The sequence below is a fragment of the Athene cunicularia genome (genome assembly GCF_003259725.1).
Source record: "Athene cunicularia isolate RWA chromosome 4 unlocalized genomic scaffold, athCun1 chr4_part3, whole genome shotgun sequence".
Classification (NCBI taxonomy): Eukaryota; Metazoa; Chordata; class Aves; order Strigiformes; family Strigidae; genus Athene; species Athene cunicularia.
Genome location: NW_020799100.1, coordinates 14059269 through 14086162, shown reverse-complemented (window position 1 = coordinate 14086162; position 26894 = coordinate 14059269). Strand labels below are relative to the sequence as shown.

The window sequence follows — 26894 nt, the reverse complement described above, 5'->3', positions numbered from 1 at the left end:
GATATTCCCAGAAGGCAGATGCAGCAGCACTCTGGCACAAGGAGGAGACCAGCCTGGAGAAGGCAGGTGTGCAAAAGCCAAGACTTTTTGGAAAAGGAGACAAAGCAAAAACCAGGTGCAGTTCACAGAGATACTCGTGAAGCAGAGTTCATTGGCAATCTCCAGCTGTGCTGTTGTGCAGAGTTTTCTCAGACAACTAGCTTTTTATAGCTCTTTTTAAAGGAGTTCAGTTGTGGTTCTTGATGATGATGGCAGTAGCTGTGCCTTTAGGTATTAGAAAGCCTGTGCAGTTAGGTACTTTCCAGATATTTCAAGCTCTGATGTTGATAGGCTTGAGTGGAGTTCGAGATTTTTATATATGGGCTTTTCCTAAGCACTTTAGGGGATGTTGGATTGCAGCTAAACCACAGATCCATTGATACCTTCATCATCATGCTGCAGTAAAGACAGAAAGAGAAGACTCCTAGCCCAGGGCAGGACAGTTAGATATTCTTCTGAGCCCCTGCCCAACAAGCAGGAAGGCATTTATTTTCCAGGTGCCCTCTCCATGATGTTTAACCCTCAATTCAAACAACTTCTTGTTTATGTAAAAACTTCTCTTGTTAGTCTATGTTATATATATACACATATATATATATATATATATATATATATATTTTTAACGGTTAAGAAGAAAATTAAGCATCATTACCCAGTTGGGCTGTTTGCTGTCTGTGTAATACTGTGAATATCAAACTGAAGTGTGAACTGGAGGACCTCTTGCATAGGAACTTACTTTGAAGTGGCTCCTTGCTATGCTAGGGACAGAATTACTCAGGGCTTTGTTTAATTTAACCAAGTCAGTTTTGAGTTGTGCATAAGCAAGCTGTGTTATAGAAATACTACAACAAAATTAAGATCCCGTGTTTTGGGACAACCATCACACACAGTTGCCAAGTGCTGCTGTAATAAACCTCAAGACACATTAGAAGCTACTGACAGAGAAGTGGTAAATATCTGTATACTCCTCAAATAGCATCACAGATGGCACTATAAAATGAGTGCAGACTGAGCATCCCTTGGGACTGCCAAAGCTTTGTGTCTTTTTGAGATTGCTTAATTCTATTAAAATGAGGCCTGTCTTCCCTGGATTATGGTAATGAACAGATCACAAGTTCCACTGTTAAACATAAATAACGCCTGATTTGAATTGTTCATGCTGTTGGGAGAATGAATCCAGCAGTCTCATGCTATATAGGATATATACTTAGGCTCAGTACAGTAGCAGTTCTTTTGAGTGTTTTGTGAACTGTGCTCTGTCTGGAGATGATACATCATCTCCAAATAAGGCATCCTGATGCCTGCCTCAAATTGGCCGACACTTTCAGTAGCTGGAATTTTCAGTATTTTTTCCTTTTCAGTGCAGAGGAGATCTTGTTGAAAGAGAAATGGAATGATCTTGCAAGGTAACAGGGCAACAGCTATGCAGAACAACCAAACAAAAGAGTAGGTTTTTTCAGCTGGGAAGTGATTAGCTTTGTTTTAGAGGATGATAGATTTGAGACTTGAGTTGGGATGGTTCCTCTGAAATACTGTCAAACAGTACTTCAGCTGTATTGGTAATGTTGGAGAGAATTTTGAAGCCACGTCAGAAGGTGAGGGATCTTGGACTCAACATCATCCTTTCTCAGATAACTAATGCCTTCACAATGTGTGATAGTGATGTTTTATCTTTTCTTGCTAAAGCGATCTTTTGGCGATGGTTTCTCTCTTAAATTCAGTCTGTAGTGCAGAGTGAGGTAGACAGTTGTCCAGTGTTGAATGTCATCTTAATCTGGTTGCTGCTGGCTTTGCAATTGGTTTGTACATATTCTGCTCTTCCTGTCCTTATAGTGTATTAGAAATTTAAGTTCCTTAGCAAGGAGTAGAAGCGTTGTGGTGAAGAGGATGCCTTTGTTTTTGTGTAAGCAAGTAGAATGATGATTTCAGTGCAGCATAGCAGTAAACAGCAGGTCGGAAGGGTCTGCTGTCAGGGTAGAACTGGGACAGCTATAATTACTCGCATGTCAAATCTGTTTTTCTCTGTTCTTGAAATTTCTGCACATCTTTGTTTTCTTCTGATTGCTAAATAGAGCGGAGTAGAAAGGGGCTTTCTTTTTTAGAAAAGAATATTGGAATGGATGAATACATTTATACAAGAGTGAGCACAGGTTTATTTGGGGATTAGACAAATACTGCATGTGGTGTCAAGATGACAGTACACAGAAATACAACTCACAGATTTAATTTTAGGTGTAATTTGTGGAATCAATTCTTTGTGCCTATACCTTTGTTTGGGCAAGAGGATGTCTCCAGCATTCACTGGCTTTAAGATTGTATAAGTCCTTGGTGGATATACAAAGTCTGCAGCATGTCAAATTGAAGAAATACCAAAATTTTTGTTGTAGAAGGATGCTTGAATGCCTTTTCGTACCTTTTTTTATATGGGCTTTTATCTACCTGTACATGTGTTTAATGTGAAAGGCAGCTCGAGACTTATTTCGAAGGGCTGGGGGAGGAGATTGCAGTAACAGGAAAGCTGGATTGTAGGGAAGTGTTTAGTAAAGGATTGTTCTCCTAGAGTAAACTTTGGAATTTACCCATATTGGGTAGTTTTTTTAAATCACAGACTTGGCATATTAACAGTAGTGTGTAAAGACACTTAACTTCAGTTACTTTGCATCAGTTTTTTATTTTTTGTCCATCAAAGCCCTGGGATGGCTGGCATAACTGGGAGTTGGTGTGCAAGGCACTCTTACCAAACTAGAGGCATTTCAGGCTCTCATTACTATTTTTAAACAGCTTCAAGAATGTGAAATTAATAATTTTATATTTATGAATCAATGTATATAATTTGTTTTGAAATAAGTAGGAATTTAGTAGATTTTGCCTTATATCTTGAACCGTATGTTCTGGACCAGCTCTTTTCTGTATTTTATAAATTTAAGTTTCAGTTCTTGGCTGGGGAAAAGCTGAAGATAATCCAGTGTGCTCTTAACAGTTTAGTGATTCTCATGTGCAATATAGATTTTTATTTTTTTTTAAATATTATTTTAACCTTACATGATGCTGAACTGGTGGTCAAAAACAGTATTTGTGACACTGGAAGCTTCTATTTTGAGTGTGTCTATTTGAGATACTAATTGCATGGAATCATGAAATACCATCCTGTTATGCAACAATAAGGAGGTTGTGTGTTTTACAGCAGCTAAAAGATAATTCAGAAGGTCAATGTAATGCACTCTTTGCTAAATTTTGGCTTGACACTAGAGATCTTTTGGAGATAGGTGTATCGGTGGTCTCAGACTTACTCTTCCAAAATGCTCCAAGGGATTTTTTTTTTTTTTTTTAAAGACAGATTTGGAGTTTAGGGTGAGGTACCTTTTAATCACTGTATGAATATTAGTGATTGATACACTTTACTAGCCTGGCCAGTACTGCTAGTTCTACAGGCTTGTACTAGCACTAACTAGTTTCTGTCTTTAAAATGTCAGGTTTCTCAACTTCTAATTTTTTTTTTTTTAATTCTTTTGTTTGATATATAATGCTGGACTGTAAGTCACCATCACTGATCCCATAGAGTTGGCTCAGATTTTCTACCCTTGATTGAATAAAAAGCTTGTTCTGGAGCAAGTAAAATATCACTTTCAAAAACAGATTTAATTTTGTACATGTAATTCATAAAATCTCTCTTCAGAGACAAAGCATTGTATAACAGAATCTGATTCTTAATTTTAATTACTTAAAATGAGTTTTAATTTGTCTTTAAGATAACACAGTTATTGATGATTGCTTTGTGTGTCATAAGGTCACTATATTACAGGGTTTTTCAGGATTTCTTGTCCCTCTGGTCATATTGTACTATTCAAGCTGTCAATCTCTACAGTTTGCTCAGGTCCATTATTATTATTATTCTGTTTTCTGTTTTTATTCTCTGAGCTTACTGCGTACCCCTTTTCCTGCAAACCCATGTCACTTCCATCCCACTTTGAATAGAGGATTCCTCTTCAGAAGTGCTTTCTGCAGGGACATCTGTGCTCTGGGTTTCTTTTTAACCTTAGTACTAACCTCTGCAATTTCTGATTTGATAAGTCCTTTGATCATTTTAACATTAGAATTCACAAAGAAAAGTGCACAAATGGAGTGGTGTATCGACACAGGTGCTGCTTCTTTCCATTTGGGATTCATCTTGTATTTTTTTAAAGCTTGGCTTTTGTAAACTGTTTGAATTAGTGACTTGCATATGCTGTGCTGTATGTTGCTGTGCAAGTACTTAAAAGATTGCAAGACAAGAGAAAATTAGTGAACAATTGCTGCCCCTTTTCGGAGGGCATAGGACCATTTCAGTGCAGAATACCAAGAAAATCTAGCCTGGTTTTCTGCATAGGTGGGACTTAGCTGAGGTCATGGACCTGAGAAAAATGATTTGGTATCCAGAAACACTGACTGTCTTTGAGACAGGTTTTAAGTTTATACCCTGTCTCTCTGTGGCAGACACTGAAGATACTTGCACAAGAGAAAATGGTAGAAAGCTGAATTCATCCAGCTTTTTATTTTCTCTGATGTTCTGTAGCTGTACCTTGGGCAGGGTTCATGAGCTGGGGCAGGTTGTGTGCCAGGCAGGAATGGGAATGAGACAGGTGGAAGGCAAGAATGCAGGAAGGTTTTTTTCTTCCTTTCTGTTCCTTTGGGATGGCACTTGAGGTTTTTCTGTATTGTCTGTAGACATAATGCTCAATAATTCCCTTGTCGCTTTCTCAGCTGAACAATGTTTCTCATTGATACTTCCTCTGTTTATGAATATATTACTGCCACTGTGACTGTACTCAAAACCAAACTGCCATGCTAGCTTCAACACTTTATATTCTTATTTGTTTTAAACAGCCACTGTGGAATGTTACAATCCCAGAATGAATGAATGGAGCTATGTCGCAAAGATGAATGAACCCCACTATGGTCATGCTGGAACCGTGTATGGGGGATTGATGTATATTTCAGGTAAATAATTCATTGATATCTTTATGAAGCAATTTCTTACCTAATTTTTTCTATTTCATGGGGAGACAATAAAAATTAGTCTCTGGTTGCAATGAGTTTGCCAAGGTATAAGCAGTGATACAAATTCATATGAAGCCATTCAAATAGCATATATACTGCAGAGGCTGAGAAAATTTTTATATCATTTACATAATAATTTGCATAATAAAAGACAGTTCTGAACTCCAAAACATTTAACTGTCAGAATAGATTTTTTTTTTTGTGGCAACAGCACATATAAACATTTATATAGCAATAATTGTTAATACACATCCTCTCTGATACATTTTGGAAAGCACTGGAAATTTTAGTGAAGAATATCTGCCTTCATTAGGGATAAGTGTTCATGTTAAACACGATATATGAATTATTTCTGTACTTTCACTGGTCTTTCATTTGTAATATGCTCAGTCCCATATGTCACCAAGGTCATAGTTGCATTCCATTTTTTTCCAAACTGGGGGCAATAAGTTTTCTGAAAATCTGGTGTCTGCTCAATTTTGAAAGAAGATTCAGTTTCTGTGAGTGATCTCCAGAGATCACATACCTGTGTATGTTCTACTGCGATTTTTAAGGGATATTTTCTAAGAACTTATCTGACTTTCAGGGCGGGAAGTGGGACAAGGTTGCTTAGCTGTAAAGAGGGATTTATTTTAAAATTTACCATAAAATACAGTTTACTTTTCTATGAATGAGTTCATTAAGCTAGCTTCTGATCATTGTGCTACTATTTGTACTTTTTTGCCCACTCTGCTGGTTTTACTGCAGGTGGCACATGTATATGCTCCCTAATGTGTTTTTTCATACAGATGCTGTGTATTTCCCACAGCTGCTTTTTTTCCTCCTCCCATGACTCTAGATGCGTTTGGGGTTGAAAATGTGAAGATTGGTTCCTTTGTCATTTAAAGCCTCTTCTCTCTGACAGAATCCCAAGCACTGTCACTACTATGGCTGTCATTAAGTGTCAGGGTTGGACAGTCCTCCTGTTTTTTCTGTATTTAATTCTTACTGTCCAACTGAAGAATTAAGTACTTTCTTGCATAACTCCTGTCAACATCATGCCATCTCTGTCTGCTAATAAGCCAAGCGTGACAATTCAGTGTTGAATGATTAGCCCAGCAGGAGATTGTTTAGTAGCAGTGTGTTCTCCTCATATATTCTAGCACCTCAAATATAGTTGCGTTGTGATCTTAAACCATAGCTACTAAGCCTACAGTGTCTGAAATTGGTGTGACTGCTTTCTGACCTGTCTAGTGACCTTGCAGAAAGGTGGAACATTCATCCACTGATGGGAAATCATCCTGTGATTTCCCCTGAAGCCTCTCCAACTGCTTTTGCAGGACACTGTGGAGAATGTAAACATAGAGAACACCACAGGCATCTATTAACAGAAGAATCTTTGAAATCTGTGTTCTCTCTCTGTCCCTCAAAGTTTTCTGAAGAAAATGATGCTATGTGATAGAACCACTTAAAACACAATAGCGTAGTATCAAAATTTGAAAGGGAAATGGATTCCTGTTTTCTTGATCATGGGAAACAAAGCTGGCAAACTGAACAAATGTAAGCAAAGAAATAATTTTGCCAAAATGAAGCATAGGTAACAATTTTTTGTTCTTTTAATCTGACAGCACCATCTTAAGTAATGAAGTCCTGTATGAGACTTGGCTTCTTTCCATATTCACATTTAAAGGAACACGGTACATAAAAAAAAGTAGTTTGAAGTGGAGCACATATGTGGTAGTAATCTATGCTAATGTGAAAAGTTTTTAGGAAAGGTTGAACTAATTCATGAAAATGTGTGTTTCTGCTGTTTATTTCTTACTAGGGTGAGCACTGCTCTAACATGTGTTTTATTTCTCTAGGGGGAATTACCCATGATACTTTCCAAAAAGAACTTATGTGTTTTGACCCTGACACAGACAAATGGACTCAGAAAGCTCCGATGACGACAGTCAGAGGTCTGCATTGCATGTGTACTGTAGGAGACAAGCTATATGTTATTGGTGGAAATCACTTTAGAGGAACGAGTGATTATGATGATGTCCTAAGCTGTGAATATTACTCACCAACTCTAGACCAGTGGACTCCAATTGCTGCCATGTTACGTGGGCAAAGTGATGTTGGGGTTGCTGTCTTTGAAAATAAAATCTATGTTGTTGGAGGATATTCTTGGAATAATCGGTGTATGGTGGAAATTGTTCAGAAATATGATCCAGAAAAAGATGAGTGGCATAAAGTATTTGACCTTCCAGAATCACTTGGTGGCATTCGAGCCTGCACTCTTACTGTTTTCCCACCGGAGGACAATACAGGGTCGCCGTCTAGAGAATCTCCTCTTTCAGCACCTTAGAAACATCCCTTGACTTATGATGTTGTAGTAACACCTTTGCACTGCATCATGGAGTCTGTTATTTTTCTTCAGTAGTTTCTGTTAGGCTTAGCCTACAGCATTTCATACGATTACTGGAAAAAAAAAAAAAAAGACTTTGACATTATTTGTGCTGTTTGTTTGGCCTAGAATGTTTGTCAAGTGGTTAACAAAACAAGATGTACTTGCCCAAGCCAAATGTTTAACAAATGAGAAGATATTGTCTATAAAATGTATGAACTAGGTACGTTATTAATGTTGTGTATTGGGTGTGAGGTACCTTTTAGCTTACATTTGGGAGCCCAACGAGTCAAATTTGAAGACTTTGTATTGAACACATTCTTTCACTAAATTTCATAGTTGAAATCCTTTTTCCTTTCATTTTTGACTGTCGATTACAAGGGGAGGTAGACTATATCAATGTGAACTATGACAGAAGGTTGCCAAGGGGCCTGAGCTACCTCCCTATTTTCAGAGTATTTTTGAAAAATCTGTTTACCCACCTGACTTTGTGGGTGCTTTCAGAGCATATGAAGTTTCTTAGGCAGAGGGGAGAAATAACATAATTTTAAAATACTAGCACTATACGGGAAGCGGACCTTGTAGAGGCCAGGAGTTTTTTTATAATGTGTTTTGAGTGTTTTTCCTGAGTCGGTTGAGTGATGCTTCAAACAAAAGATTTAAACGTTTGGGTTTTTTAATTTGGGTTTTTTTCAGGAGTTGGCTTCCGCTTGCATGGGAGCACACACTACTAACACATGGGAATTCAGTACAGTTGTATATTCTGTTATATGCCTGCACTGAATATAGGTAGATAAGGGCTAGAAACATTAACTTAAGCCACTGAATTTGACAAAATCGTTCCATCAGATCAAATTTAATCTACCTTTCTCCTTTACTGTTGAGATAACTTGCATAATGTGTCCTCTGTATAGTCTCAGTTAATAAGGTTATTTAGCACAAAGTGCAGCTTCAGCGAGAGAGCTGCTTTTGCTCAGTGAACTTGGACTACCACATTTTACCTTCTTTTGTTCAATAAAACTTTTAACTGCAGTTATTCAGTCTAAGCTACCTCATTAATGTATTTGGTTTTCTTCCTCTGCCTCACTGTTTCCAGGATACACATGTATATCTGTGTAGGTAGATTAATTTGCTAGGAAACCAATGCAGAAGTGATCATGAATGGGTATTTTTGACCTACTTTTAAGAAACTGTTTTGGCCTGATGTGTTCATTTTATTGTTAAGGACTGACGAAAGAACAAACTGTCTTAATTTTTTTTTTTTTTTCCTTGGAGAACTACTGCTTATGTGTGCAGCCATGCAAACTTACAGAAACCTTTATCTGCTCCAAAGTACAGTGCACTGCTGACAAATTGCAGCTCTGAGTGCTTCTAGAAGGCTGATACCATCGTGCTTGTTCTGAACTTCCCATCGTATGTTACAAGTGGTTTTGCTGCTGAGCAGTCAGAGGGGCATCATCTGAGGGAAACTGTTTTAAATCAGTTAGCTTCAGCTTCTTTTATTGTGCTGCCTATTACTAATAACCTTGTAAAGCTTAATAGACTTTTTTGGGGAGTATGCTATTTGTATTTTGTACCTGCTTGATGCATCAAGCAGCAGTATTACTATGGTGTCAATTTTGGAAGTACTAGTATTTATTCTTTATGCAGTTTACTAGTAATGATCACTACCAAAATGTATGTGTAAGCTTTAGGTTTTATAATTGTTTTGGGTAAAATCAAAAGCAATTCTTCCTCTTTAAAAAATAATTCTGCGTAGCTGTGCAAGGTTGTTACAGGTGTTAATAGTGGCACCAGTGGATACTCTTGGAAAGTAGCCAGTCAAGATGAATTGACTCATTACCTTAAAAATACATTTCTAATGCTGTGCAAAGCACCAAATAGGAGAATGTTGCTCTGTAATTTAAGTATGTGTCAGTCATTTGTGTCACATGCTACTAATTTTTTTTCCAGCTCAAAGACCAGATTCTAGAGCCTGCTTGAGTTGAAATCCCCTGAAATCCGTATTACGTTTCCATTTTATTAATTAAACTAAAAAGTAGATAAAGTAGTTGCAACTTCTTTTGGGTAATGTAAATATATCCTGCTGCTGTCTGTATGCTGGGGATGAGGAGATGCTCTGTTTAAAAGTGGATATCTTCACTGGTATTCTCATTCAGAAGCAGCTTTGGGTGGGTTCTAACCCTTGTGAGATGGTTATAAGCTAAGATGTCAAAGATTTGTCTGAGCCTTGTGAATAGCTCAGGAGTTGGTGTATGGCCACAATGGTGGTTTGTTTCTTTTTTTTAGTGACTCATTATCTATTCTGCTTAAAGTGGAAGAATTCTTTTTGAATGTCATTTTGTCATCAGTGTTGGACATAGCATAGTGGATTAAATGTAGTGCTTCAATCAAATTAATCTTTGAGGTTTTTTCTTGTATCTCCCTCTGGATTAAAGTGTTCATAATGACAGTTAGTATCTACTCACCAGGATTGAAAAGCAAACATCAAAGATTTGCCAAAACCTGCAAGCTGTTTTCTTCTGTAATGCAGTGTAAAATGACTTGATGCTCATTACATCTTTCTTAACCATAGCATAACAAACCCTTTCCATCTCTGAATCCACAGCTGTACATATAGATACAGCAGATACTCAATCTCCATTTTCAGTAAGGCTGCTTTTATGAAAAGTAAACACGTCATAGTATCTAGAGCCAACAGTGTCCACCTGATAAGCAGCTGCTTCTTTCTTTCATAAGTTTTGAGTGCTTTCATTTTTGCAGTTGTATGTAAATTAGAAAAGCATCTGGATAAAAAGCAATTAGTAGATATTTGACCTGAATGTGAGTAAGACTACATTAATGTGCTAGCAGGCAGAGCTGCGTGAGCTGTCTGCCCTCTCCTGATGATGGCAGACTCACACCGCAATCTCAGAATTCATTTGGACTTTGCTTTTTTTTTTTTTCTCCGTGCCCAGTTAGCAACAAAAGTGCTCACTTCTATATGGAACTTTTCATGGCTGATATCCCTGCAAAGAGACACAGCGCTCTGACTCAGTACATCTGGGGTGACATTTCCTTGTGCTGTGTTTTGAAACTGGACAAGAATGATGGGGAAGAAAACCTTGGAAAACCCAAATTATTTGAAGGGTTTTTGCCCTATTCACGTAAGAGCTGATCACTTGCAGATGTCCAGTTTTCTGTGGTTCCACTTCCTTTAGAAAGTTGTATAAAGTATTAAGAGTCTGGGCCAAGGGAAAGCGATTCATGGCAGGACCCAACCTGTCTTGGGGCACTTGTAGGCTTGGCATTGTTGGGATAATGGAGTTGTCATGAAGGGGTGAGAACTGGAGCAGCAGAAGGCATCTGTCTGACGGCCTGGCCTGCAGCTCTAGAGTTCCCTTGTTCTGAAGAATCACTGTGAGTCTTAATCTTTCCCAGGACAACAATGAGTTGTTTTCTCATACCGATGCTATTTTTAAATTGCCCATTCTGTTTCTGAGCGGGGGGAGTCTTCAAGGAGTAGTATTTTAGTCAGAAAGCTCAAACCAATAGCCTGATTATTTAGCAGAATAATGGAAACCTTGGATTAGGGCAGTTTGTGTACAAATAAAATTGTCCCCAAAGGTTTACAGTCTTAATCTGATGGGCTGGTTGGACATCCAAAGATAATTTGGTGCCGCAGCAATAAGTGCAGTAAAAGTGTCTGGAGGAGTTTATAGCCAAAGATTTGGTGATTACCTGATCTGGAAGGTTCAGGGCACTTATTTTGCAGAGTTCACTCTGCTTACTAGAATTGTTGTTCCGTTTTAAATTATCCTCCAGCTGGTAATTACCTCATCTTTGCATTGGTGTCTGACTCTGCCAGTTGCTAGGTTTTTTAATTTTTCCTTTTATAGCTGACCTATTTGTTACTTGCTCAGCTCCTAATTAGAATTGATACAGCTGAAGCTTTTCTAGTGGCATGGCCCTCATGTCAAGGGAGAAAATAGCCCATTTCTCCTATATAACATACTTTGAGAAATGTAATCTTAATTCAGCTTGCGCATATTTGGAAATATATAAGCAGTTTTAACCTAGTAAAAATTGTGTGTGTGTGTGTTGAAGGAGTAATGTGCGTCCTATTTCCTCCTGGCTTACACCTTACGTGGTGTTTTAGTTTGTGCGTAGTGATAGATTACCCAGAGGTCTGGAGGGTGAGTCCAAGCTCTCTTGTGTAGCACTTTATGCTTTCCATGCTCTGCGAAAGTGTTCTTTACTTGCACAGCGTATGTAGCTTATCAGGTATTTTTTTCTTTTATATTTCAGTTAAAATGTGAATGATAGTTCTTTGATACAGATGTGATTAAAAAAAAAAAGTCTTAAAATGCAGAGTTACATATGATTTGCTTAATGATAAAGGGTTTGGTCCCATGAGTATTGCAGGACCCATTCAACTATGAAAAGGTGATCACAATTTTGAGAACAAGCTAGGGGATTAGGATGACTTTACTGACTGGCACCAGTTCACATGTTCTTGTTGACAGACAGTCTTTTGCAGATGGCCAAGTGAACTTTTCTCAGTCCGTAGGCTCTGTCTTTTGATGTACAGCTCTGCTGGATCTTCTGATTACCTATTCTGGGGAAAACGTGGTGGGATTTGTTCCACAACATATCTGACCCTAAAACAACATGGCTAGTTTTTTGTCAGGAATTCCAGCATTAGTGATACACAGGAGTCCTCTGGGAGTTTATTTAATGACTATCCGATTTGTAGAAGGTGCAGCCCAGATAACCGGGGGGTGGTGCTACAGCAGGAGCCCTGCATGGTTGACATTCTAGAAGGGATGATATCAAATGGGAATTACTGCCTCCTCCATGTATTATTTTGGATCTTGAATGCTGGGTTTTTTTCCCCCATCTCTGGGAGTGTTTATTGCTGCTATTTGGGTTTTTCACTTTTTATTCATGTAATGACTAATGTCTCTCTGAGTCTGTAGTGGGAGTGAAAGGTTCAGTTCTTTCTAAGCTAGCTACATGCTGTCAGGGTATCCACATATTCATTAAAAAGTTTTCTATTTGGGGCTGTTTCCTAACATTTAGAAGAATTCAGTTTACAGTGTGAAAAGACCTCAGATGAAAATGTCTTTGGGACTGGAAACATGCAAAGCTTGTAAATTTGCTGAGTAAAATTACAGTTCTAGGCAGAAAAAAAAAAATCACTTTTTGGAGAATGTTGGCATGGTTCAGAGATTCATTTGGACATTGAGCTCCCACAGACTGTCTGGAGTGAGATATATATATATATATATATATATTTATTTAATAACTTGTAGTTGGTTTAGGTGAATCTGAGCTCTGTTGTTCATACCTGCTTGCACTCTTGGCTGACCTGTCGCTGTATCTCCCTTTAGATCACAACATTCTGCATTGGCTGCAGTCTGTTTTCTCTGGGCAAGTGTGAAAGCACCTCTCTTGGCTTCCGTATTGCTTGTTGATTGAGTTCCAAAATAAATCTGACCTTTTGATTCTTCTTTCTAAAGTACGTTGTGGCTCTGGCCTGCTAAAGATCATGTGGAGCTGGGGAATGAGGACCGTAGCTTTGACATCTAATTACCCATAGCCCTTCGCTGCCCTGCAGGCAAATATTCCCAAACCCAGCTAAAATCCATGTGCAGGAGGGAAATCTGTTAAGTCTGACCTAAAATTTTAATTACCCTGGCATTTAAAGACCACCAGAATCTCCTTTGTCCTCTTTTCAAGGAGGATTGTGTACCAGAGCTGCTGAGTCTTCTGGAAAGGGGCAAATACAGTAACTCTTTGGCATGCAATACTTCTTTCCTGGCCATTGATTCTGCCCTTATGTGCCCGTGTGGAAATTGCAGGAGGGAGGGTCAGGGTTTGGTCATGCTTTCCAGATCCCAGTAGAGAGCAAGCTTGTTTACTCTCATCTGTCTGCACAGGACTGGGGGGAAAAAAGACCTGTAGGAATGCTTCAGATTTTAAAACATTAACTCACAGAACAGTATCAATTAATGAAGCAAAAAAATAAAATTGTTCCATTTTAACACGTGTTCCCCATATCCAGGATTGTTCCAAAATACTTGCCCTCTGTTGAATTAACAGTTTTGCCTTTACCTCTCTTGTTCAACATCACTGTAAAAAATTGCTTGTTTTTTTCCATTGTTTTTCATTGCTTGTAACCTTTCCTTAGAAGTGTGGAAATAATTTTCCTTACGTGTTTTATGCACCGAAATAAACACACCACTGATCACCTGAGTCCCCTCCCCATCTTTCTTACACAGTGCTTGACAGTGTATCTTTCCATATTTTTACCCAAACCTTTGATAGCTGCCAATAAATATTACAGAGTCGTGTAACTCCTGCTAATGGGCACAGGCTCCTGTGCTGCATCACTAGGTATGGGAAAGAGGCATCACCCCTTTTCTTAACAGTAGAATACAGCTGAAAAAATCATTTGCTTTGGAGACCTGACCTGGATCAGACATTTAAATTTAGATTATTTTGGCCTGTGCTTGTTAACTTTAGTTTTGAATATTTTATTCTTTCAGATACGTTTTTGCAAATAGTACCTATGTAGCTTTTTTACAGAGAGTGTGTGTTCCTTGCTAATAGGTGAGTAGTAGAGCACTGGCTTTGACGTTTACTCAGTGTCTGCCTGCAAGGCTCCAGTTCTGCCCACAAAGGCTCCTTCGGAGTGATGCTCTCCCATCTTCAAAGGAACAATCTTGTGTAACTAAAGAACCTGCACCGGGGACAGGAGAACTGAACTTGGATGGAAAATCAAAGCAGCAGCTTAATTGCAGTTAAGAAAGAAAAGTCAACATCTCAGTTTGAAAGCCTGTGTTTCTCGAAAGGGGAGGGAGAGTTGCTGTCCCATAGGCATGTTTTGTCTGGAGTTCAGGGTATTAACAATGAATGGATTGTTGCTGTAAATAAAGACAATTAAGTAAATCCCCCAGTCTGTCCCCGAAACAGAGACAGATTGCTTCTGTTGATATGCAACACTATTAACATTTGACTGTGTATATATGGGATGTCTCAAGTGCTCATGTATAACAAATGCCTCGCTCTCCTGCTGTAATCACGAGTGATGCCCTAGTTCCCATGAGTCATGTGTGTTCTTTATAGTCAATTCTGAGTGATGTTTTAAAATTATATAGAATATTAGAGAATATGCTTTTGGGGTATTTTAAAACCATTTTAAAGCGCTTTTCTGTATCTAACTATTATAGCATTATTGCATTTACTTGAACCTGGCAGATGCAACATGAAATGCCAGGTTTTGGTTCATCGTTCCGGTTTCTTGGCGTTGCTGCTGCTGCTTTTCACTGTAGAGATTTAAGGAGGGGATGTTTCGTCCTGTGGCAAGAAGCAGCAAAGAAAAGGAAACATCAGATGCCAGACAGATGATGCTGTCAGCACCTCTGCAATTTGGGACAATTTTATGATTTACAATCCTGACAAATTTATCTTGTTTAATAACTCAGGAGGTTTGCATTTGGCCTGCAGTGACACAGTGCTGGGAAAGGAAAAAATCAAACATCTTTGCGTTATTCCCCGAGCTGTGACTTTTGTCATATGCCGTGGAATAACAATGCATGCCCGTCTGCACCGAGGCCCCAAGCCTGAAATCCCATTTCTGTGCACCCGCCTGGGGGACAGGTCCGCTCCCCACAGCGAGAGCAGCTGCCTCTGCCCCGGCGGGCGCTGGAGCCCGCGGCACTGGGAAGCTGAAGGTCAGCGGAGGGAGTTTGGGAAGGCAGGGGCTGGCTGTGCCCCTCGGAGTTGGTGAAGGCTCCTGTGCACAGCGGAGCCCTGAAAATCTCTTCGTCTGACAGCATGGAAGAAAGCTTGTGGTTGGTTGGTTGGTTGGTTTGGGTTTTTTTAATCCTTGATTATTCAGAGGCATAGTTTGAATCTTGTCTCTCCAAATCTTAAGGCAAATGAGCTGCAGTCACTGCGTGTGGAGGTAAGAGCGTGTCTAGATGAAGGGGTCAGGGGGTTTTCCCCCATTTTCTGCAAAGTCCTTAAATATTTCTCACACATTTTGTGTGTCTGATTCCAGGCAGGTTGGGGCATGCAGAGGCGAAGTAGTTGGGAACATGACTGAGACCTCCTCGTGTCACCAAGCCTATGTCCTGTACTTAAGGATGCTGATGAGAAAAAAGCTGCAGTCCTTTTGCTCTCCCCCCACCCCTTTCTCCCCAAAGAAAACCCATCCTATTTGTAAACATATTTTTCATTAGTGCAGGCATTGGATCTGGGAGTTTTAAAAAGATCTCTTATATTTTCCATCTCACTCCTCATTTTTGCTGTCTATTCTAAATTAAGATGAATTTTTTTTAGTCTTCCGTTAACACCATGTGGCATGAGAAACCATGCCATTCAATAAACAGCTGCATCTTGCAGCTTAGGGTTACTCCAAAAAATGTACTACTTAAGGAATCACATTTCATTTTCCTCTTCCATATTTATAAACTTATAAATGTGGACTTTCTGGAATTTAGATAAGTTGATAGAGATGACATGTGCCATATGGTTGCTGGGACAAATTCCAGCTTCATTACGAGTCCACCGACTAAAGGGAAATAGCAGTTACTATTTTGAGCAGTACAAAATCAGCCTATTGATTGGCAAACAAGTTAAAGATTACAGGAGTTTCTTTTTACAGAAGCCCCTGCTCTGAGTCTTCTCCCCATGCCCCACACAGAGCTGACTTTGCAGTTTCAAGCTGTTAAACCCTGTGTTCATCTTGCTACTTGGCCATTGGAAGTGGGTTAGAATTAAGCGGAGGAGTGCTCAGTGTGTAAGATGCAAATACAAAAGCTAATCAGCAAGCAAAACCTCTATATTGCTAAACCTTACTGGCACAATGGTCACTGAGTGGAGAGAGGGACCTGCCGGAGGAAACCCCAAATGTTGCAACTGGTGGGCAAAGCCAGTGCCCTGAGATCAGGAGCATCATGAACTTCCAGTGGTATGTGACCTCCTGACAGCGAGGATCTCCAGCTTCACAGTAAGGAGTGCTGCTGCTTGTCTGAGTTCTGCAGGCAGGTTCTGGATGGAGATCGGGGGAGAGCAGGGCCAGAGCCTTGGAGGGGCACCCTTGGCCCTGGCTGCCCATGAGCTGACTTCAGGGACTGGGTTGTGGTAGAAGGGTGCGATACATATTTATTTTCCCAATTCTTCTGTTTGCTAAAGGAAGACCTTTCCTATTTCTATTCAAAGCCACCTGAAAAGTCTCTGTTCCATTATGCATGAAATGGGAGCAAATAATCTATGACACTCTTCTGATGCTGGTTATCATCTTAAGGTTTGAACTTGTTTTCTCTGACTGTTTATTGATTTTTTTATTTGTTTTTTCTTAAAAGCCCTAATGGCTTGTGATCTGCCTGAAGGTAGATGATGAATCAGGTTCAGACTTTTCTGATTGTCAGCAGCAAAGACTATGCTGTTAAGCAGCTGTTTTGACCACATGTGGAAGGCATAGGAGAATGTTCTGAGGAAGCACTGTTTGCTTTATGAAACAGTTCTTGAATTGCTGCAAGTAACTGGGCTCGTTGCAGGAGTAAGTGATTGGAAGTCTGGTGTGGGACAGATTAAATGTCTAACACAGTACGGGCTGCCCCTCCTGAGCTGCAGCATGACTAGGTGTCCCGTTTGGCTGGGGCTGAGTTTCTGCCACGCTGAAATAGCACTGCCACTTGTGGGGTGAGAGGGCTTCCCCACCTTCCAGATGAGTAACCACTCGAAGTGTGGTGGCATCTCTGCTAGCTGCGTTCTGAGCCAAGCGATGCTCGTCCCTGTTGGTTAGTGCCTCTGCCAAGATGCTGCACATCGCTGCTGAGAACCACCAGCCCCTGAACTACCTGTGCTGCTCTTGCAGAAGGCGGTATGCCCCTCGCTCAGTCGTTGGTGTCTAGTCACTAACTGTGGGCTTTATTCATCTGTCTTGACAGCCTTCAGTAAAAATACTCAACCAGACTAGTAAGTAAAGCAGGCTGACCAGGCCTGTGACCTCATTCTCTGCAGATCCTGGCCAGCGTGTTCTCAGATGCATTTCGCTGAGGTATGAATATCACATAGTCTCATGTGCCTTTCAGAACTGGAGAGTAATGTTTTGGAAGCGCCCGGTCAAAAGAGAGCAAAGTGGCTTTTTCTCTGGATGTGTTACTTGTTGATTTTTTATTTTATTTTTTTTCTTTTTGAGAAGCCAAAGCTTCTTGAGCTTGAAAGTGATTTCAAGACCCTAGTAAGGGAGACCCCAGGTATGGAATTTGCTGACAGTAGAGATACTTGTTTGAGTTTGTTAGGTAATTTCTTTGTTATACCTCTTCCTCCTGGTCCCTAACCTTTTGCTTGGAAAATACACAGACGATTTCATGTCTGACAGTTCAGAATATCGGAGGGGAGTATTTCCTCATAGACATCTCTGCTCCTGCAGATCAGAGCAGTTGTGGCACTCCATAGTGCCAGTTGCATGGGCTCTTGTTACCATAGTACTGCAGAGGTGGCATCAAGGAGAAGGTCACCAGTGCATGAGCTGAAGGTACCACAATTATTTTAGTAACTCTGCTAACAATAGTGGAACTGAGCTGAAAATGTTCCCATCTGAAAGAGTCGAGCTGCAGAAAGCCACCTACTTTTTCTCTATAATTCAATGGAAACTGAGCCTGCTCCTAAATGCAGTCAGGTTTGAAACCTAACCTTGCCTGGAGTTGCAGGGGTTAATGCCCATCTCTACTTTCAGGTGAAAGCTTCGAGACTGGCAGGTATGTGGATTCATGCAAAGTATCTTGCAGTCCCCTTGCTGTCTTCTGCTGTGCTGTCTGCTCTGTATTTAGGCTGTCTTGTCTTGCTAATCACATCACATCTGTCAGCTGTCTGTGGCTAGAAACAAATTGTAAACAAGCTGTCAAGGTGGAGTGGGATGAATTTTCTAAAAAAAAAGGCAAAAAATCAAACCACTGTGAATGACTAAATAAAAAACTTGAGTAGCTAAATAGCAGCTAAATGTTCTTTCTTCCATTTTTAGTGTTTGCTCCATCATAGATGATGGTTTATATATCAACATTTGGTTGTAAAAATGTGCACGACAGTGGCAAATATGACAGTTTCGTCCCTTCTCGTTGCCTGTAGGAAATGCTTCACCACTTCTCAACAAGCTCCCACCTTTGCTTTCCATCATTAAGACACAGGAAAGAGGTGCAGTAGTGCAGTGGCAACTTGTTCTTAGAAACAGTGCAGCCCTACCAGCAATTTTGCCAGCAACATTTGTCCTATTCAGACCTTTTAAGTTGCCTGATATTTTTGTGCTTCATTTAGCAGGTTTGCATAATAGGAGGACTAAGACATTATGATTGCAGAGAATATAAGAGAAAATACACTCTTTAGGCACACAAGGAAGCTTTACAGTTTACTTCCTCAGTAAAAGTAACTTTAGTTACTAGTTAATAGTAATTTTGGTTACTTATTAGAATATCTGTCACCAATAATTGTGTGTTCATAGCTGAATAAAGTTAAACAGGAAGGATGTAACAGAGGAACTGGTTTCCCTCAATTGAAAAAGATGCAGTGTTAAATCAGATGCAATGTTTTTATGTTCATTTAAGGTCCATTTTCCTTCCAGCTCCAGTGTGAAAGACGGTGAGATGTTTGTCTGTGGGTCACAGATCAGATTTACATGTCTTGATGAAAGCTATTTCAAGTAATTTTAGGCTCAGAAAAAACCCTGGAGCATATTCCTTTCATTACTGCAGGCACAGGGCGGTATGAGTTTTGTTCACAGCTGTCACCAAGCAGTCAGGGAGCTTTTTTTTTTTTTTTTTTTTACCAACATGTGATAAAATTACCGATAAAATGAGTTTTATGAAAGCTACAGTGATTTTTAAAGCAATTTTAGTAAAAATACTGCTTACCTTTCGGCCTGTTTGATAGGTTCTTAGGGTTTTGCAGCCTAAAGGTGGTGGAGGCCAGGGAAGCATTCAGGCCTCGTGTATGCCCTTTGGCCAGGCTGCCTGGTACCCAAGAGCTTCCACACCCTCCCGGGGCACCGCTCCCTCCAGGCAGGGTGGCATCTCTCCTGCAGCCAGGCTCGCTGCAGGGGTGCACAGCCTCATCTCTGGCAGCCTGTTTCCATTTGTGAGGGGGGCTGGATCCAGCACTCATCTTGCCAGCGTGTTTGGGGCTGCCTCTGTTGTTACTGGCTGCTCCTCACTCAGCAGTGCTGTTTGAGTGGGTGATCTCCAAACTGGATGCCTTCTGGAGAATATGAGAATTACTTTGGTCACTTCACATCCTCAATATAGAAGCTAAATGAAGCAGAGAAGGCAAACAAGCTCTTGCATGCACAGTGGTATTTGCTGCCCAACCAGATCCCACGAGGGTCCTACTGCCAGACAAAATCTGTAAGTCTGGGGTTTGGGGATTATTACTTGTGTTGTTTTAACCCCCCAGAGAGTTGTCCTGTATTTCAAAAAGCTTCATTACGTTTCTTCACTGATGGATACTATTTGTTACAATAATAAAAATAAAACATGTTAGTGTGATTGTTTTTGTCTTTCTGATGCTACTTTGCAAGGTAACTAGGAGCTTTCTCTCACCTATAAGCCATCTAAACAAATGGCTTAGCTGCTGATAAATAAGGGAACTGACTTTGAGGAGCAGGGAGGGAGAAAGGGACATCTAGATTTGTGCCATGGCTGAGCCCAAACCAGTCTCATGACCAAGCACACTTGTGGGAGGTGCTTTGTATAGTCTTAAGAATTCCCACTTTCTTGCTTTAACACTTCGATAATTTTTTTTCTTTTTTTCTTTTTTTTCTAAATTGGTTCTTTGTGTGAAAGGGCAACGCAGGTCTCATGCTGCGTCCCACAGGCTGGAGTACTTCTGCAGGGATGATGTGAAAGCAACACCCACTTGGGAGAAATTCAGCAAGCAACTGCCTGTAATTCAGGGGCCAAGTTCTTGTAATGATGATGGAAAGCTATGACTTAAGAAAGCAAAATGAGCCTGGCATAGATGTAGAGCTCTTTGGTGAGGTGGTGTTTCCAGCTGGCACATAACCCTGCGAGGTTGGTACGGTTTGTGTCAAGGACCTCCAAAAAGTGCCATAAAGGGAAGAACATTGCTGTAGGTACGATGCATGGTCTGAGCATAATGAGGGGTATTATCTGATTTATACATGCACGAAATTATTGCTTGCTTCTGCATTTAGTGGTTTGAGGGTTTTTTCTGTTATATCCTCACAAGAAAATAACTGATTGCTTTGACTATTTTTACCACTCAGAAAGGCGTAAAGCCATCACTTAGTTTCTTTGATGTATTCTCCATGTATATTAGTCTGTGCTGTTGTATTAGATAAGACTAACCATGATTTGCTAATGAGAATTACTGTATTCCCAGTACTCCCAAGAGTATTTTTAGCAAGGGGATAGACTAACGAGATCACCAAGAGGATGCGTGGTCATATTAAATATTGCTATTTAATATACAGACATTTTGCAAAGGATTAGACATTGTAAATCCAGTGCTTTTTCCAAGTAGGATAAGTATCACTTTGAAATTATATTTAATTGTCCACTCTAGACTTTTATGTCATTTAGTGTGTCTAGCCATGCTATTAGTGAATTACGTCAGGGGGGGCCTGCTGTGACCTTACAATACACAAACCTCTAGACAGTCCCTTTCCATCCTTCTCTCAGGGCAGTCTGTTCAGGAAGGCATAAAGGCTTGGCATAAAGGAAAATAAAGTTTAGCTGTACCAATGGAGGGAGGAAAAAACAAAGCTTATTTTTATGTGTAGAAGAGACCTTGAGGCTGATGGTCTTGGGATACCTGGATGGGTCTGATGTCCTGGGGTCCCTTGAGCTCTCGATCTAACCTACCGTAGAGAAGGTCCTGAAGTTGCTGTTGTAGAAAGGAAGCTGCTTTGAGGCTGAGATCTCTGGGAAAGACCAGCAGTGGGGATTAAAATACCTTATTTAAAATAATTAAACCCAGAGGTTTAGCAGTAACTGCAAAATGGGTCAATTCCCAACTGGAGTTTCCTCTTGCTAAGCATCTGATGGCGTGAGAGCCAACATGCAGAGCTCCCGCTGAACTGCACTAAATGAACTCCTGATGGCTTTTCTCCTCCAGCAGAATTAAAACTGCCTTCCTCAAATTAAAGATGCCTTTTTCATGTAAGGAGTGCAGCAGCAAAACTCACTGGCATGGTAAGCAAACTGATCAGATGACTCATTGCCCTGGTTCATGGAAATGATTCTCGAGGGCTGTTTGCAAATGCTAAGTGATGCCAAGCACACCCACCTGAAGCAAAAGGACCACCGGAGCCCTGGAACATGTTGCCCAGCAGGCTAGAGGGTGAGAGCTCAGGATCACAGCTGGTCTCAGGTGAAGGAATATCTTTGCTCTCTGAGCCCTGTGTCCTTGGGGTAAGATGGTGCAATTTTTCCAGCTCTCATCACTCATCTTGGTGTATATCACCTATAAGTGAGCAAGAGAGTTGCTGATGGCCAACACATCACTGCCTCTGGCTCAGTAACTGGGCTCTGAGACAGCAGCACCTGCCCAGTAAATATTTGCAGCTGCCTGGCCTGTGTGGGGAGGGGCCTCAGCCTGCACCCGCTTGCACGTGAACATCTGCAGCAGTGGCTCCATGTCCCTGAGCTCACGTATGCACAGTGAGCCCTCTCTGCATGTCCCTGATGATGGCAGGGACTATGAACTTCTGTGTGAGCAGAAAAACCTCTTCCTTTTGTGCAAGTGAAGAGCCCAGGCTGGTACTCAGTTCTCTGCAGAGACTTTTAGCTGCTCAAGATGGGATACATGTCTCTCTGGACTTTGGGCACTGCTGCTCGTTTTCCCCACACCCTGCTATGTTACAGCAGCTGCCCCCTTCTGCTGGAGGAGGTTTCGCTTCTCTGGGTGGCAGTTTGCAGGAAACCTGGGGGCCATTTACTCCACACTGAGGCTGTGCAGGTGTTGCAGTCCCTGATGACTCCCTGCACTGCGAAGCCTGGGTGTGAGGAAGGCACCTGGGCAAAAGGGCTGTTTTTCCTGCGGTGTGGCCTGGCAGATTGTACCCATATGGGAGAAAGCAGCTCTTTTTGAGGGTTTCAAGCTGAGTGACCAAATCCGTAAGTCATTTTGGAAGCTGCAGTCCTAAAGGGTGGAGGGGAGAGCTCCCAGCCCTATCCATGGGGAGCAAGAGCTCCGGAGTTGGGAATGAGAAGAAAATGGAGCCCCATGGGCATGGCAACCCGCTGCAGCTGCCATCGTGATCTGCACAAGCAAAGGGGTCAAAGGGAGCAAAGTCGCTGGGGGCACAAGTTTTAAATGTCAATGTGTTCCCAAGGTGAAAGCTTGCCTTATGTAATTGCTGGTAAATACCAACACTGTGACATTTCCTTGTGTCTGAACAGGTGCAGGTTGCTTCTCTGCAGATGGTGACTTGGATGGAGCCTGGGGCTTCAGCAGGAAAAATAATGTAAGGACCTGCACTGCCCAGTCTGCTCTTTGGGAAGCTCGTGGATACACACTAAAACAAGAAAATCCCAGCAAGCTGCCAGCTCAAGCAATGCCTGTGGGATCTCCAGGGGGAAAGTCTGGTGGTCAGTCATCTGTCATCTTGTAGGGTTTTGCTAAGCAAATTTTTATTTCCCTTCTCCAGGTGAGACTAGAGCTCATGAGAGGGATGGTGTGAGCGGGGGCACCGGCTGCCGGCGGTGGGGAGAGCTGACACAGCTGCCTGGCTCAGCAGATGTAGGGAAGACTGAGGCTGTTTGGTGGGAGGAAAAACACAGAATATGTTAAAAGTCAAAAAAAGAGAAGAAAAAAGGAGTGCAATAACAGGAGTAAGGGAGCATTCAACAAAAGGGGAAGATGCACAGGAGAAAAGGTGCTGTTGTATCACTCCAAGGGCGCATCAGGTCCCTGGCACCTCCAGCACCGTGCCCTCTGTGCCCTTGGCTGCTCCCGCTCTGGCATGGCACCAGCTCCCAGATCATGTTTTGGAGGACCTCGAGGGCTGGGATCTCTAATTCTTGTGTTGGTGATGCTGAGGAGGGCAACTGCTGTGCACAGTGGGCACTGAGTGGGCAGGCTGCGTCTTCCCAGTGGTGGAACTGGGAGCAGAGCTGAGCCCTCTGGTCTCTGCACTTGCCATGGCTGTGAATCTCAAACTTCAGGTTGTAATGAGATTGTCATACAGAACAAAAAGTGGTATTAAAGAAAATTAATAAATGTCAAAATCCATGTAAAAACCCCATAGTTCTCATTACTCATATGCAGCATGATACCCCTAGAATTGTAATTTCCAATTTCATCCTCTGGCTGACCACAGATATGAATTCATTCAAATAGCAAGAAAGGAATTAAGTGCTAATTTAACAAAAAGGAAAGGCTACTAAGGAATTAAATTAAATTCTTAAATTAAATATAAACCTGTAAAAAGGCTTTCTGAGTGTTCCCAGCCTGTCACCTTGATAATCCTCTGCAGTAATAAAACAAAAAGATATCATGTGTCTGACAAAATGCAGAGGCACTACTCCCAGGCAGCAGGACAGAAGTGTGCTGATCCTTCTGTCATTTTTTTTGGAATAAACTTGAAAATTTCAGTTTGCCTCCTTGATGTACCCAGAATGGCTTGAGCTGAGAGCAGTTGAAACTCCTGGCAGGAGCAGGGAGGTTCGAGGCATGGCCTGGGCTGAGCATCATCATTCATTGTCTGTGAGGGCTATACTTAGCAGCAAGGTATTGAGGCTTACATATCAAATTTTAAATAGGCTTTTAAAAGCCTTTTCTCTAATGGAGCATCCAATTGTGCTCCATAATTAAAGATCGTGGTCCAGCCGGCTCTGCCCGTGGAGGGGGAGGCAGACCCTGTGCACCACTGTTCACTTTTCTCATCTTCCTGACTTGGCAGAGGAGGCTTTAGAGACCTGTCACAACGGAGATAAGGACAGAAGCAAATTAAGATTTAGGAATGTCTTCTGGGACTTTTCTAGGCAAAAAGACATTTTTAATTGGTTTTTAATTCTGCGGCAGCCAAAGGTCTTTAATTAGGTTTTACATCATTCTCCAGTATCGCTCTCCTTTTCTATGTTTAGCCCACCATGATTTGGGCTTCTTTAAATGGATAAAAATTTACTGTTTGTCTGTTTCAAAAAAATCAAGGCACTGAGTGAGTTTGTGTAGATGTTAAATAGCAAATTGTTGAAACTTAAGCCTGCTAAAAACAGTGGTTTAGTCAAATGTTGCTATATTTAACTGCTATATTTAGCTTGTCTGGTAAATGTAGTATTAAAGGCCTGCTAACTTTATTTTTAATTATTTGTTTGTTTTCCTTGCATTATTTAGCTGGTGAACTGAATTTAAAGTTTTCATCTGGAAATTTTCTTTTAACTCACTTTCAGAATTTTTAAAATCTTTAAAATAGCTTTACAGATATCCTGCCTGCAGACCTCAGCTGCGATATGGACAGTTTACAGAGTTAATTTTGGCAAACACACACACACACACAAAAAATATGCTTGTGTAATCCTTAACTAATGATTATTTTTAATGGAGCTCCTGCTCTGCAGAGCAATAGCTGGGACTGGTGGGTGCTGGGTTTGGTCCAGGCAGGTGTGTGGATGAGCACCGAAGCCCCTACCCTGCACCTTGTCCCTGGGGCAGCACAGCCTCCAGGAGGTGAGCCCTGACCAGCACCTTCCAAAGTCAGAAAAATGGTCCTTCTGTCTTGAGCAGATTTACGGTTGGACCAAAAATGCATCAATACTCTAGTAAGAATCCAGGTGGTAGACTATTACTCAAGCCCAGATTTGTTGTAAAACCAACCAAACAAGTGAGGAACCACACTGTCATTCATCCCGTCTGGCTAAATATGAACTAACTGTTGGGACTAAATTATCTTCTGGGTTTTCCCACTGATTTAACTGGAATTTCCCAGAGTGAATGCTGCTCTGCTGTACTACATGTTGTCAGGAAAGAAACTTTATCAGTAGCTGGGGAGATTTGTCTCTGTATGCTGATGTAGTCTATCCCCAAAAATGTTTTTATGCCCAAAATCTGCAGGGGTTTTGGAAGCTGCTCTCTCCCCCATGTTCACATCTGAACGTGGACAATGCGGTGATGGTTCTTAGCAGTGCAGTTGTTTTCACCTGTGGTACAGACAGAAAACATGGGTGAATGTGTTGGCGACGACGAGCCTGGAGTAGGTGCCTGGGACAAATACCAGCTGATCCCGGTGCATCATGCCCTGCTCGGAAGAGCATCACAGGTCTTCTGCTAGAAGGTGCAACAACAGCCTGGGGATCAAACTGCAGCTGGCAGCACCTCTCCAGCACCATCCATGGATGCTGCTGATGCTGTTTTTCTCTCAGTGACTGGCAGTGCCATTTTGGTAATGCTTCCAGTCCCCGAAGCTTGCACAAAACCCTGGGTACCTTTGGATGGGTCCCCTGTGCTGCACTCATGTCCCCTGTCTCTGTTCAGTTCTCAGCAGCGCAAAGCAGGAATTTAGTCCCAGTTACATTAAGGGCTTATGTTAATAAATAGAAGATAATATAACGGCTCTATCCAGGGGAGGGGAAAAACCCAAACATGTGGTCGAATCACATTAGTTCCACTATTTAAAATTATTATTCTGTCTGCATAGGAGAGGTTGCTGGTTTTGCTAGGAAATCCCATGAAGAAAGGCCCTTCCATGTGCACCCAGGTGCTGCAGGTTCTGAAGGAAGATGCTGCTGCCGCTCATGGAATGGACAGGCCTTGTCCTTTAACACTGATTTATCATTAGTTAGATAATAAGCCACTGTTCATCAGTCAGCAGCCGTGGCCGTACAGTTTGTTCCACCCTCTCCCAACTGTCTTGTTCTCCCTGCTCTCTGCTGGATTTTCTTTAAGGATAGCTGCAGTTCAGCGTAGCTGCCTGCGATGCTGAACACCCCTGGGCAGTTGGAAGAAGTTCCCCAAGCTTCTCCCGCTCTGTTTGACTCTTGTTTCTTGTTCCAAGGAGGAGCTCGGTTCCCACCAGGGCTCTTGGGGAGGGTTCAGTGCTCCCCAACACCTTGTGAACAGCTTCATCGCTGCCTCTATGCTCTGCTGGTGTTGCAGCCCCTTATTACTGCTCAGGGGCTGCAGGGACAATCAGCATTAAAATGGTTAAAAATGTGTATTTGGCAAAGGAAAGGCTCTGGCAGACCCTGATCAGGTCATGTTCACTGTGGTGCAGACTCTGGAGGGGCTGACTGGTGACCAAAGTGTCTGCCATCCTGCTGGCCTTCCTTGGGGCTGCTCCCTCTAAAACACGAAGGGACTAGTTTGGTGGGTAGATTTCCTTGAACAAAATTAGAAAAACGAGTGTGCTGAGAAGTCCGGGAGTTTTGCTTTCTATCCTGGGAAGTGTTTCTAGAGGAGCGGATGCTCAGCAAAATCTGTTGCTTGATGCTGACTCTACAGCTGA

General features: G+C 41.5%; 1 protein-coding gene across 13 annotated transcripts in view; it reads left to right on the top strand.

Moving 5' to 3' along the window:
- The window catches only part of KLHL13 (kelch like family member 13), an 88035-nt gene extending 74356 nt beyond the window's left edge, over positions 1-13679 (top strand). For 12 of the 13 annotated variants that reach the window (XM_026848256.1, XM_026848258.1, XM_026848253.1 and 9 more), the window contains 2 exons: positions 4903-5016; positions 6918-13679. In XM_026848256.1, the coding sequence (XP_026704057.1) occupies positions 4903-5016; positions 6918-7405 (602 nt within the window). In that variant the 3' untranslated portion in view covers positions 7406-13679. The remainder of the gene's footprint in view (positions 1-4902; positions 5017-6917) is intronic. The other variant, XM_026848263.1, reaches the window with a different exon arrangement.
- Positions 13680-26894: the final 13215 nt, after the last annotated feature.